This window comes from Haliotis cracherodii, unplaced genomic scaffold, assembly GCF_022045235.1.
Source record: "Haliotis cracherodii isolate W230 unplaced genomic scaffold, xgHalCrac1.p SCAF_12, whole genome shotgun sequence".
Classification (NCBI taxonomy): domain Eukaryota; kingdom Metazoa; phylum Mollusca; class Gastropoda; order Lepetellida; family Haliotidae; genus Haliotis; species Haliotis cracherodii.
The window spans coordinates 17,125,237-17,140,396 of NW_027266267.1; the positions used below are offsets into that span (position 1 = coordinate 17,125,237).

At 39.7% G+C, this 15,160-nt stretch overlaps 1 protein-coding gene and 1 pseudogene across 1 annotated transcript; one reads left to right on the forward strand and one right to left on the reverse strand.

The window, feature by feature from the left end:
• The first annotated feature begins 951 nt into the window (after nucleotides 1-951).
• LOC139457106 (cell adhesion molecule CEACAM5-like) lies at nucleotides 952-8,833 on the forward strand. The gene is made up of 7 exons (XM_071238544.1): nucleotides 952-980; nucleotides 1,668-1,801; nucleotides 3,257-3,538; nucleotides 3,982-4,071; nucleotides 5,320-5,598; nucleotides 6,778-7,056; nucleotides 8,817-8,833. Exons 1-7 carry the CDS (start codon nucleotides 952-954, stop codon nucleotides 8,831-8,833), a joined length of 1,110 nt encoding a protein of 369 aa, XP_071094645.1.
• Nucleotides 8,834-9,214: 381 nt separating this feature from the next.
• On the reverse strand, nucleotides 9,215-10,184 carry LOC139457107 (putative nuclease HARBI1; annotated as a pseudogene).
• Nucleotides 10,185-15,160: the final 4,976 nt, after the last annotated feature.

The following is a 15,160-nucleotide window of genomic DNA, read 5'->3' on the forward strand; positions in this document are numbered from 1 at the left end:
ACATGGAGACAACATGACAGCATAACTTGCCTTTGTAGAAGCATGAAAGTTTTCTGTCGTTTGGTTATGACAAAGATTAAGTTTACCCATGCATTTGCAGCTTGAAAATGCTAATTTAGGTAATGAGCTGCAAAAGACTCACCAACCACAATGGTTTCACTAGCTGGCAGCATTCAAGCCGTATTTACTTTTTATAACTTTGAGATTATTTAGTAATAAGGTATATGTTTCTAGCAAAGGAAAATAATGATAAGTTTCTTTCAATATTTCAAATAAACACTGTGACACTGGATGGGCCTCTTACTTACTTGAACTGACAAATTTGTTTTTTTCTAAATACTTACTTGCTTTTATTACCTGCTGTTTTCTTGCCGGAGATTTTTCATTGCAATGTATAGAAAAAAGCCTTAAATATTCTTGTGTATTTTTTAATTGGTGAATTGTGTTCATATTTGAATACAAATTGGTCATTCCCAACACGAGTGTAGAACCTGTGGTATATTTTACACTATTTCACAGTACAACTGTACATAGATGATACAACAGAGGAAAATAAAGCTGCTTATATGTCTCCCAAACTTCTAAATGTGTTGACTAGTCAAAAACAAGTGGGGTCAAGGGTGGCCAAGTCGTCTAAGGCGCCGCGATTCGCTGTGCAGAGTTGCGTCCCTTGGGCACGCTAGAAACCTATGAGTGTTCGTTCTAATCCCGGTTCGCTCCGATTATGTTTCTAGATTTGTCAGCACCATACCCGTGCTCGTGGGTTTCACCGAAGTGGTAAACGTCTGAGACCTGCATCACTTCGTCCTCTCCTCCCACATTAAGCTGACACGCCGTGATATAACTGGAATACTGTTAAAAGCTCACTCACTCACTCACTCACTCACTCACTCACTAGAAAACAAGTGAAAATATATGCAATATCTTGAATGGACTGTGTAAGAGGTGAATATGTGGCAGAGGTACAAGGCTGGCCACAGGTAACTCTGGGTCGGAGATTGCCCTGCAACGTGACTGGCTTCATACGACCAGTGCATGTCTTTTGTAATCTAGCTGGCAATTAGTATTCTGTAACTCATCAATAAGAAAAAACACCCCAGATTTCTCTTCAATTTGCCTCCGATATAAACATGACAAGAAGCCAGTTATTCGGTGCAGTGATTGGGTTGGCGGCATCGCTGTGCTGTGATCTATTGTTTTTGTTTGAGAATTGAATCACGCATAAGCTAAATGTGTGACGTCTTACATAGAAATTATTTTATGCATGATTTAAAAACACACAGAATCGTTGATGTACTTGGCCTTTAATTGTCTGAACTTTAGATCTTTGTATAGTTTAGCTATATAGATATTTCAAGTAATATTGTCTTCCTCGTATACCAGGTTTTCGTGTTACTAATTAACTTGTCAATGTTTCTCTCGTTCTTGTAAGTGTTTATGAGAGGAAGATGCATGTCTGATGAATCACACACATACTATTGTGAATATGAACAGACATTCGTGTATGGTCGATATTCATGCACAGATGAACTAAACACTTGCCATTTTGTTTCAAATGCCGTAAATGACGGTCGATTTGCTTAGTATATAATTCATTATTAGTTCGGATGTTATTTCATACTGTACTAATAGGTTCAGTTTAAGTATATAGTCTACACTGGTGACAGTGTTACAGCCAGTGTTGATGTTCAGTTTAAGTACACCGTCTACACTGGTGACAGTGTTGCAGTCAGTTTTGATGTTCAGTATAAGTATATAGTCTACACTGGTGACAGTGTTACAGTCAGTGTTGATGTTCAGTGTAAGTATATAGTCTAAACTGGTGACAGTGTTACAGTCAGTGTTGATGTTCAGTGTAAGTATATAGTCTACACTGGTGACAGTGTTACAGTCAGTGTTGATGTTCAGTGTAAGTATATAGTCTACACTGGTGACAGTGTTACAGCCAGTGTTGATGTTCAGTGTAAGTATATAGTCCACACTGGTGACAGTGTTACAGTCAGTGTTGATGTTCAGTGTAAGTATGTAATCTACACTGGTGACAGTGTTACAGTCAGTGTTGATGTTCAGTGTAAGTATATAGTCTACACTGGTGACAGTGTTACAGTCAGTGTTGATGTTCAGTGTAAGTATATAGTCTAAACTGGTGACAGTGTTACAGCCAGTGTTGATGTTCAGTGTAAGTATATAGTCTACACTGGTGACAGTGTTACAGTCAGTGTTGATGTTCAGTGTAAGTATATAGTCTACACTGGTGACAGTGTTACAGCCAGTGTTGATGTTCAGTGTAAGTATATAGTCTACACTGGTGACAGTGTTACAGCCAGTGTTGATGTTCAGTGTAAGTATATAGTCTACACTGGTGACAGTGTTACAGTCAGTATTGATGTTCAGTGTAAGTGTATAGTCTACACTGGTGACAGTGTGACAGTCAGTGTTGATGTTCAGTGTAAGTATATAGTCTACACTGGTGACAGTGTTACAGCCAGTGTTGATGTTCAGTGTAAGTATATAGTCTACACTGGTGACAGTGTTACAGTCAGTGTTGATGTTCAGTGTAAGTGTATAGTCTACACTGGTGACAGTGTGACAGTCAGTGTTGCTGTTGATGGTGACAGTACATGTGCAACATTTGCTTTAGTCTTTCAATAACCACCCAATCAACAAGAGGGATAACACAAGACATGAAGCATGAACGTGACACCTTTTGGTACCAACTTGTAATGTAATTCTTGGAATAATGAGATCTCTGCAACGTCCAAATGTACAACCCAAACATAACAATACACGTACTATGATTTCGACCATTGACAGGAAGTTCAAGGCAGTAGGCACGAGATTGAGTTCTCATTCTCACGACCTTGACCTGTAATATGTTCATTTTGGACACATATCCACTGTTGTCCCGTTTGTGCAATACTTCTGTGTTTTGGACGATACTTATCAATTCTCCATTTGTACATCTTTGAAATCATCAAGAACACAGTTAACCTTGTGTTTTAGGTTCAACGGTATTGGCAAATGGTTCAGTTTGCTCATGTATCATGTTGAAATGTGAACAATGACTTTCAAACATTCTTTTTCAAAGTTATTTTGACACAATGAGTGACATGTGATAGTGTTTGCCATTTTATTGATGATCCACATATCTTACATAACACATATTTCTCATACCTTTGTCATCTATAAATGACTTTGCGATGGTAGTTTTCTTGTTATGAGTGTGTAAGATGGTCACTTGTTTATTGCTGCACAGATCCAGCAGAGGTGGTTCTAGAGACACAAGGGAGCGCCACCTGTCGGCCACACAGAGTCTATGTAGGTCAGCAGAATGTGCAGCTGACATGTAGGGTGACGGCAGCTAACCCGGCAGTGACGTCATACACGTGGACTCACAACAGTTCTGTTATCCAATCAGTGAGAGGTGCAGTGCTCACCATCAGCTCCGTCAGCAGGACCACTGGAGGATCCTATACCTGTCAGGGGAACAATAGCCTCGGTGGATCCACACCTTCGCAAGTGACACTTGAGGTTCAGTGTAAGTGTGTTAGTCAACATGTTGTCAGGGGAGCAATAGCCTCGGTGGATCCACACCTTCACCAGTGACACTGGAGGTTCAGTGTAAGTGTGTTAGTCAACATGTTGTCAGGGGAGCAATAGCCTTGGTGGATCCACACCTTCACCAGTGACACTGGAGTTTCAGTGTAAGTGTGTTAGTCAACATGTTGTCAGGGGAGCAATAGCCTCGATGGATCCACATCTTTGCCAGTGACACTGGTGGTTCAGTGTAAGTGTGTTAGTCAACATGCTGTCAGGGGAGCAATAGCCTCGGTGGATCCACACCTTCACCAGTGACACTGGATGTTCAGTGTAAGTATGTTAGTCAACATGTTGTCAGGGGAGCAATAGCCTCGGTGGATCCACATCTTTGCCAGTGACACTGGTGGTTCAGTGTAAGTATGTTAGTCAACATGTTTTCAGGGGAACTGAGATATCATCGTATCAGCTGCTTCATCAGTGACACTGGATGTTCCGTGTATGTGTATGACCATGTTGCTAGTTTCCCAGAATGTCAGCTGGCTATTAACCCAGTCATCTCAGAGACAACGAATATGCAGTGTTTTGGTCTTAAAGAGATTCTAAATTCGAAGTATGCTGTTAAACAGTATTAACTGAAGACACGATCCTATAGCTTGGACAAATATTCTTGCAGACATAGATATATAATTGCAAGGATGACGTTCTAGCCATGAGTGTTGATAACATACACTGTGACTTATAGCAAATAAAAACAATGGTTTCTTTCAAAAGAAAATTAAATGTGTATTGACTGTGTCATCATTACATGTCATGGTTTCAACTTCAATGAAGCATGTCTTATTTCTCATGAGACCTGCAACAATAAGGTTACAGTTAATTAGGTAATATGGCTGTCATATGTACAATCGGATAAGGACAAACATTTTGAGATCAAATACAAACTATTAGCATTAAAATCCTTCTGATTTCCGATGATACGTACATTTGTTACCGACGGAAGTGATTCGAGTATCCATTACTCTTACAACAATAATTTTACGATTTTGTCATCTTTACTTTTTTACATTTTCTTCTGGCTATGCCTTTACCATCTTCCTTTGTATAGTGTTAAATAAATCCAAACATTAGTATTGGAGGCATTATGTTCGGATGATAACAAACAGTAGGCATTTTTCACGCAAACAATCTCAATATCACATACTCGTATTAACTCTTTAAATATTTGATTCATATTTTTGATGTCTGGTTCCGAGCTGCTGATCGAACTTCATTTTATCCAATGAAACTACATTACAGTGGTTGCAATGATTGACGTCTCGGAAGTCATGCGTAATGACTTTGAGGTGCCTTGAGGGATTCTACTGTTCGTTGAATACCTAATGGATAAAACACATTTGGAGTAGGAGGATACCAATGCAGTTGGGAACTAGATATATAACTATAACCTGACGGTAGAAAATAGATCGAAGCATCTCACTATTTCTTTGTCAATAAGGAAAGATGGCATGCTTGTGACACCTGGTGTTTATTTTCAATGCACGAAGCAAAGGGGTGTTCACTTTTAATGTTTACAAACATTCTGTAATGTTTCACCCACTGTATAACAAGCAGTTTATAATGTTTCCTTACATGGGCTTAGTTTTTTACTTAACTGTGTTTCTAACCCAGACAGCCCATCTATGTCAGTTGCTGCCTCCACCAAGACTGTGACAGAGGGACAGAATAGTGTCAATTACTTACACAAGTATATGGTGTACGTTTCTTTATATCTTTCCTCAGATCAACCAAGTGTCTCAGTTCGCAGCTCCCAAACTGTGAACGAGACACAGACCCTGAATGTGACCTGCTCTGTGGACTCCAAACCTGCAGCAACTGTGACATGGACACGGACAAATAGCAGCAGCTTTACCCCTCAGACTGGATCTACTCTGACCATCAGTAACATACAGAGATCACAGGCAGGGGCATATGTGTGTACAGCTACCAACACCCTCAGTCCTTGTGTGGGGACATCTGTAATGAGATCTGACTCTGTGGAGGTGACAGTGGATGTACAGTGTAAGTATCATTTTTAAAATACTGGACATATGTGTGTACAGCTACCAACACCCTCAGTCCTTGTTGGGGGCACAGCTTTACCACGCTCTGAGTCTAGGGAGATGACAGTGGATGTACAGTGTAAGTATCATTGTTAGAATACTGGACATATGTGTGTACAGCTACCAACACCCTCAGTCCTTGTAGGGGGACAGCTTTGCCACGCTCTGAGTCTAGGGAGATGGCAGTGGATGTACAGTGGAAGTATCATTGTTAGAATACTGGACATATGTGTGTACAGCTACCAACACCCTCAGTCCTTGTAGGGGGACAGCTTTGCCACGCTCTGAGTCTAGGGAGATGGCAGTGGATGTACAGTGGAAGTATCATTGTTAGAATACTGGACATATGTGTGAACAGCAACCAACACCGCAAGTCCTCGTGTGGCGACATCTGTAATGAGATCTGATTCTGTGGAGGTGGTTGTGATGTTCAGAGTATGGTATTATGGTATAAGCTTCTCCTGCTCTAACTGTAGCATTCGCGACTCACACAATCACACTCAGAATATTGCTAAAAGTGGCGTACAGCTGCACGCAACACTCAAGTCATCTGACATTACCAAAGTCGCAATATTTGCAAGCACAAAGTAGTGTGTATCCTTTGTAGTATTTGAGGTATTTAAAAAAAGTTATTATTTGTTTCAAACCTTGCCAGTGATTAGGAACAATTGTTCATGATAGTGTTTTTTGTTGGTGGTGTTAAGACGTTCTATATGTAAGTATTGCTAAGAGTTACTTCTGTTACTTGTGCCGTGTTCTGAAACATGCTATATGGTACACTTTTGGGGTGGGCCAAAAATCATTTTGATGCAGCAGTAATTTGTTGCTGAACCTCACACTAAACATGATATATTGTAAATGTATGTCCCTGCAGTGTTAACAATACTAATCAGAACAAGAAATCACAAGAATGCGTATTCACGTAATTGGTACAGTGGTATATTTCAGTGAATATCTCCTATTACGTTATTCGACAATTTTCGAAGTGCAATTGTAAATATGTGTTCAAACAATTAAAAGACATCAGTAAACTTAGGTATACCCCAGAAAGTAACTGAGTTGACATTACACATATATTTCCAGATGTGTATCAGTTTCTACTTTTTTTCAAATTGATATTGATGTAAAAACGTTTCAGATCCAGCCTCTGTAAGTATGTTTACAGCCAACTCCCTCAGTGGTTTAGTGACAGTTAACGAGTCAGATCCAGTGACCTTAAGATGCCAGGTTGATAGTAATCCAAGGCCAATCATCAGGCTATTAAATGGAACTGAGGAGTTGACAAGGGCAGATAACTCCCTGACAACAGAATATAGACTGGAGTCAGCAGACTGTAGACAAAGAGGGAACTACTCATGCACTGCCACTAACAACATCGGGACACCTGTCAACCTGAGGATGGAGTTGATGGTCAAATGTGAGTTTTTCATTTTCAGTTACAGTTGTCTACAAATGATTGTAAAAATATGAATGCCACCATCACCATGCGATACTCTTTCTCACAAAACATCCAAGATTTTGTAATTTATCAGTAATTTCTACCATGCCATTGAAGAATGCTTGATTCTGATTGGTAAAAAAGGGTTTCCTTTTTGCTTCGGAAACCTCTTTTAAATACAGTGAGTCTTTTCACACAAAAAAACCTGCACATGAATACATCGATAGCCTACATATTGATTCATAAAATAATTGGCTGCTGATTGACCACCACTAGGATCTGTAAAATGTATCGATATTTCTTCTATTACACTCTTATATAAGCCAGGTCTCTAAAACATACCAAGTCAATGGCTGTCGCGAAATTAACAGATGGAATATCGTCTAATCGAGGAAATACGCTAGTCTGATATCGGATGTTTTTTGGCGACCATATGTTGTTGTAGGCCATAATCCTGACTGCTTTGGTGAGGAAATTACAAGACTCCACCAAGGCATATCTTTTGCATACAAATAAAATGTTTATGAAACTGTCAGGGACATGTTCGAAGTGAACAGACTCGGAATAGGTAATTTCGATCGTCATTGAAACAACGGACGATGAAAGTAAATTATAACACAATAAACATGTGTTGGAAGAAACTTTATTTATGACATGTTGTTTGCGAACCTTTTTGTGTTCGATATTCATTGCCATATCCGTCAACCACCACGGTAAGGATTTGGAATTTGAACATCCATCAGAAAACACTCGTCCCTTCGAAAGGCCATGAAAACAATGTCCCGACATCACTGAAGTCCAACTTATCAAACTCAATGTAATTCATGAAAATCATACACGAACCACTATTTCCGAGCCACAACCGTCTCCTTGCTTTCACAGGCTGGCTTTGAATCTGAGAAATCTTGAAATTGTCAATGCTAGGTTCCTCGTGTCTGCAGCTGTTCAGTCCTACTCAGTTTCATTGGTAATCACATTGTACCAGCATGGTCATTCCAAGTGAATCTACATGTTAATGTTGAATCACATCATAGAACCGAGTTGTAATACCCCCATTACACCGGACGGCGACCTTTCTGCGACCGTTCTGCGTTCTTAAGTTTTGCCAGGTCGGCGTTGAAGGCAGAGGGGTCGCAGAACGGTCGCGTAGAGCGCACAAGGGAGGCAGAGGGAACGCTCAGCCATCGCCAAGAGCGCCACTGTCGCTGAAAAGTTTTGAACCTGCTTAAAACAGTCGCAGTGAGATCGCCGTCGATGTAAGTCGCTCAAGGGAGACAGAACGGAGGCAGAGGGAACGCAGAAAGGAGGCAGAGGCATCGCCATGGTCGCAGAGAGAACGCACAGAGGTCGCTGAATGGTCTTCATATGACTCTGTGATGTAATCCTGTTTACCTTGCGCCTTCTCTCTGCGTCCTCTCTGCGTCCTCTCTGCGACTTCTCTGCCTTTATTCGCCGACCACAACGATTCTTGTACGTCCTCGGCGATCCCTGTGCCTCCTTTCTGCGGCTCCTCTGCCTTCATAAAGCCTCGTGTTTTACAGTATGTAATATATTTATATTGCCTGCTTTAAAAAAGCTTAACGACTGATGTTATTATATATACATTCTGGAAACATATTGTGTTGACTGTTCCTACGGATGGGTATTGATGCTTCAATAATTGGTGTTGTTTTATTACATTTAATTAGCGTTATATTTGAACTTCAAATATCTCTATTTTCTCTTTTTATTCATTTCAGTGTTCAATTTATTGTAAACTTTCATTAGGGTGTTCATAGCAATGCTTGCTATGCTTTTTCTGATTAAATAAAGTTTATTAAAGCATGTTTCACTTCACTTATTCTAAGAGTATGTTTCATTTGTTATAAAATTAATTCCCAACACATTTGTTTTAATAATTTGTTTAATAACATTAAAAACAACAAATGAGGAATATGTTGGTAACTCAGAGAAAATAAATAATAAATAAAGACAATAACAACCGTTTCCAAATGTACAAAATGCTACCAATTTAAAATTTATCAGTTAAGTATGATTAACTCCAAACCAAGTGTCACATTAATGTTCAAATCATGCGTTCCAGCCAAAGTACAGATCCAGCTGCACTGTTAAAATACAACTTGAGATACTCTCGTTGTTATTTTCCTGCTCGTGTTGCACAGTTGGGACCGACTACTTGATCGACATCACACATGTTTACTAGCTGTAGCCAGTTTCCAGGAATAAGGTTATGATTCTCATCCTCTGTATCAAGTGCTGCATTTTGTAGAGCTGGATATCTCGTGCGCATTAAATTGTGCAGACAGATGCATGCTTCTACAACATCCTGTACAAATTTTGGTAACAGCTGCATTGTTGTGAGGAATACTTGAAAACGCTGAGCTAAAATGCCGAAAGCATTCTCTACCACGCGTCTACCACGAGAAATACGGTAATTGAAGATACGCTGCTCTTTAGTCAGTCCTCTTGTAGAGTAAGGTTTATCATATATGTCCTAAGAGCAAATGCGTCATCACTTAGCATGAAGAATGGAATGTTCATGTCATCATGTGGCAGAGGCTCCGAAACTGGAAAATTGATTGTATCGTCTTCAAGACATTCCTTCAATTCAAATTCATTAAATATCTGGGAATCTGACATCGAACCAAACCCGCCAACATCACACCATAGAAATTTGTAGTTAGCATCCACCAACGCAAGGAGCACAATAGAAAAGAATCCCTTGTAATTGTAATACAAGCTTTTTGGGGAACATCGCAAGGTCACATGTTTTCCATCAATAGCACCACATGCATGGGGTACATTCCATCGGTTCGTAAAGTTATCTGCAACTGTCTTCCACTCATTGGGTTTCTTGGACATTGGACAACTTCGTTCTTGTACTCTTCTCGGATTGCTCTACAAACCTCAGGTACAAACACAGAGATAGTGCTACGTGATACACGATACTGGTATTGTAGCGAAGGATACTTGTCTCCTGTAGCAAGGTATCGGAGAGTCACAGCAAGTTTAAGACCAGGGTCCAAACTTTCTCTGTAATTAGTATTTTGTCTTAATATTCTTGCGCTTACTCTTTGAAGTATTTCATCAAACATTCTTGGTTCCATTCTAAGGTAATTGAAAAATGAACCTTCGTCCTCCAAACGTAGCTCGTGCAACAATTGGCTATAATGTCCGAATTGGAACCTTCTTTGATGCGTCAACCATGGGCGAACCCACCAGGTTCTCATTTTCCTTCTTCGTCTGTTCAGTTTGCGTTCCATTATACCAATACTCATTTGGTGTAACAACAGTGCTTGATGACCTTGTATGATAGCAATTTTCAAGCGCTGGTTGTCCATCACTAGTTGTATCACCAGGAGCTGACATAGATAAAAAATCGTCTGCAGATGAGCCTTTTATAGTCAGGATGTTCAGCTGTCGCCAAGAAGGCAGAAGCATCGCTGAATGGTCGTTCGGCGATCGCCAAGGAGGCAGAGGCATAGCTGAAAGGTCGTTGAGCGATCGCCATTGGTCGTAGAGGGGTGGCAGCGCGGTAGTTAGTTGCAATAAGGAGGCAGAGGGGAGGCAGAGGGAACGCAGAGGGAACGCAGAGGAGACGCAGAGGGAGCGCAGAAATATCGCACAGTGAACGCCTAGGTCGTTCAGGGAACGCAGTGACATTGACAAAAGTACCATATTTAGTCGCAGAAGGAAGGCAGAACGGTCGTAGGAGCGATTACACCAAAAGAGAGTTTTCTTGAGTATGACGACCCCACTGCGCTCTAGTCAAATTTTAGGACGCAGAAGGAGCGCAGAGCGATCGCCGTTTGGTGTAATGGCCCCTTAACCGTGCTTCATGTAACTTAATTGTCCGAGACAATGTAAACAACAACATTGTCAGCTATTATGAGTTGCAAGGTGTGAGTAGCCATGATGTAGGTCAAGTTCTGACACATCAATGTTCGGGGTAGAGAGGCGTTTATTTTGATTTTTTTTATTATTCACTGTGGGGTAATTGCTAACCAACCAATCAGACTTACACATGTAAGATAAATAGTAGAATGTTAATTCATAAAGTTTGTTGTAGAAATATATTCGTTTAGCATTTTTCAAACTATTTCTACAATCTGTCACCCCAACAATGGAAATGGTATTTTCGATTTCAAAGAAATGTCATCTCTTCGAAAGAAATTACTTGGTGAGTCCAAACAGAGCACGGCAGGTGTAATTAAAACATCTATCTTTGGACAAAGTTTGGAGGGTTATTTGTCAACTTCTTTTTGAAAAACTATGTGTTTTGAACACTTATTTTGAAACACTCAAGACTGTCGGATTTTTAATCTCGAACTTTAGCAATAATTGTTGCATATGTAACTACCTTTGACCACTTTTCGGAATGTTCTAAGATTGCAGACCTTTGTACCATGAGTTGATACGCGTTGCAAGAGAGCACCGTTTTCAAAGCGTTGTTGCTCTACTCTACAGTGGAACTATATGAAATTTCGAAACACAGTAGGTTTATCTCCTAATTACCTTCTATGCATCTTGATTCAAGTTATGCAACCTATCCCGACACGTTTGAGATATGTTAAAGTCGCATCAGGCCATTATGTCAGATATGGTAAACGTTCCCTATGCCTTTAAAAGGTATTTTGAATCTGTTGTATCAAAGGCAATCTGATTGAGATCCGGATTTTAGCTTTTATTTCTTTTGGTACAGATATTAATATATATAAAAAAGATAAACAACTGAATTTGGATTAAGGCTATTCAGCTTAGGTTAAATTACATATACACATATGTTTCAGCTTCGCTGCAAAAACGTAAGGGTTACAGAGTAGTGACAAATCAGGTGACAAGAAAGGTTTCAATGAGATGGTTTTAATTAAAATGTCTTGTTAGGTATTGTAACAATAGCAAAAATATGTACGTAATTCAAGTTGATTTGGTCATGCTAGTATGACGGGATGAACTAATCATTGTCTCTGATGATGGACTGCTGAAGCTTTCCGTTTCTGTTAGTTTCCTGATTGTGTAATTATTTGGTTGGTGGCTACTACTGGCGCTAAACTTCTGGTTCATTTGGCCGGGTTGTTGCTGTGTATGTGTATGTGACATGGCGGATTATGGGGTCTTGTTTGTCAGTTGACCCTTTGGTGCTAAGGGATGCTGTCCGTATGTTTTTTACAGCTGTACTTCACATTGTCGAAGTTTGGTGGTTAACTTGGGTTTTCCTATAACCTGGATGTTTGTCTTCCAAGTGGTGTTTTTGGGGTGTGACGGTGTCAATGTTGGATTGTTTGAGGAGTCTTGTAATTTTCTGACTGGCTTGTCATATGTATAACGAAGACGCTGTTGGGAAAAAAACAACATTAATTAATTGCAACATAATAAGTGGAAACGATGGAAGACGGTGACGGCATATTTCCTGCACTCTCTCCGCTTGTTGACGTAGCCTTTGTGGATTTATTATTACTCTGAGACGATAAAATAGAGCCTGATATGTAACCGTATAGCGTGTGCATTGACAAATCAATATCAATATCAATATCAAAATCGTTCATGGGGAGCAGCACAGAAATACGGTTAACGCGGCTTACTGATAATTATGTAGTTCGTCATTATGTCACAACGTTTTATATGTTGTCGCAGAACATTGTATCAAAACACTACCTAACAATGAAGTAGGTGTATGTTACTATAAATATATTGAATGGTGATGTTCACACCTAATTCAATCGTTTTCACTTGAGTAATTTTAACTACTCATTATATATTTCAGTTTAGTTAGAACATTCATTTTTGTTACAACATTTACAAACATTAACCAACAAGAGTTGTATCTCAATAATATAAATAAAGTAACAAAACCCTTTTCATATCCAATAGAAATTTCTGCATAAAGCAGAGTCGACTATACGATTCCGCCTATATCATGAGCATGTGTTTATGAATCACTAGCAGATAGTGATGATACCAGGTGTTCGCGAAAAGATGGGCGTATTATGTCGCATGGTTGGCAGCCGTCGCAAACACATGCAAAGACAGGTCAATTGTTCACAGGAAAACAAAGTCCATATAGTGAATTGCATCAGCTTGGTCACTTGTGCCTCAAATTTGGAAATGTCCTTCACATGTCTACAATAGAACTTTTTACAACCTTTCCTGAAGCCCTCCATGTTGTGACCCTGATCATGTGACGTGAGCATTTTCTGAGAAAGAGCATGCTCGATAGAACCTTAAATATTGTGAAAAGTACACACCAAAGGCTCGAACTGCTGGAATATTGCTCGACTTACAGGTAAAATTTAATTAATCCCTCTTGGCATGCAGTCTTTTATGATTTTTTTCCACTCAGAATATTTATGCATATATCTAAATATGAAACATATGAGGCGGTTTCGTTGGTGTCTTCAAGTTCAGGGGACAAATAAGTGGCATTGAATTGTCTATTTGACCGTTATTGAGAAATATCCGATTATGATATTCCTATTCCCGTATTCCTCCGTCTTCATTTGCCAAACTAAATGAACTTCATATGCATAAAGAATAAGATCACAAAGAAGGGGAACACACATGGTGTCCGTGGGGATGCCTACGTTTTGCCTAAATGTCTTATCCCCACATTTCACAAATAAATTAAAAAATAATTTAATAGGAAATATATCATATATGTTAGAACATTTAAACGTATCTACCTCAATCCAGAATTTTAGTAGACTGCAGTATTTGGGTCCCCACTTCGGAAGGAACGTTTTTACGTGTTTACGGAAGTTGTCGAATGAAAAACGTTCCACGCATGCGCAGTTCCTTATTTACGGTCGAAGCGAGAGGATTTGTTGGCCGCCATTTTTCTACCGAACGCTGTCTGCAGTTGAGTATTTTCTTCCACAGACAACGCACGGGGGGTACAAGGGGGTTTTGTCCCCCCTTGTCGAAATATTAAAGTATAAATGGGGGGTAAATAAATCGCACGACGGTAAGTTCATTCTGTTACATATATATTTTGTTGGGCGGACAACACAGCGGGGTTCAAGGCAGGTACAACCCCACCTTTATGACATTTTTAAAGAAAAATACGGGGGGTATAAATAAATCGCAATATGGTATAACTTCATTTATGAAAGCATGTGAATTTTCATAGGAAAATGATCATCGATAGATACTTTCTCATTCAAACAAATCATTTGAAACGTTGAATTCGTTTTGACTGTCATATAGATTCTAGGACCTAAGTATGTGGATCCATCTAGACCTAGTTCAATTTCTTTTTCTGCTTCTTTTTCATCTTTTTCTTAAACGATCATTTTGCTTCCTTAGTTTAATAAATGTAAACACGGCCGGTGAACTTAGAAACTGATCAATTGAACAACTGAAATATTTCTTTTCTGATAATGTTTTGAACAAAATAATTGTCAAACATTCCCGCATTCTTCCCATACCTATGCAAAGATGTCTTCACTGTACGCCAAGTCGACTCTGTTTTATTTGTACAAGCCACACTTTATGCATTTAAAAGTTATGAGCGAAGTTGCTTTCGTAGTAGTCCAAATAAGGAAAGTCACATGATCAGACACGTGACGTCTTACGTCATTTATGTCCCGCCCACAAACAACAAGAAGTTGACAGTACAATAATTCGGCTTCACTTTCTATCGTAAAACTCTCGACCTCCACAGGGGCGGAGTTTTAGACCATACTTTTCACGTCCAGATCATTCTTGGGGTCCTTTTTGCTAAAAAAAAAGCCTCCTAACGGATTTCGGCACGCTTGCGCGTGCGCGCTTATATAAAAGCGAAGCTGCCTTCGGCAGCTTCCGTAATGAAACTGCCGAAGGCAGCGGTTGCCTTACGGAAACCCCCGAAGTGGGGACCCAAATACAGCAGTTGACCCCACTCTTTTTCTAAGGTGACAATATAATCGACATCATTTTGCAGGGTCTCCCTTTCGGAGATGACACAAACCTGGTATCATCCGTTTGCACTGCAAATAGGTGCAATAGTCTGTGGAAATGTTCTTATGTGTAGCAACTAAATAAAACCTGTTCCTTCTTCCTATAGGAACATAAGTAGTTGAAACATGTAAATTCCTGATACTTGATT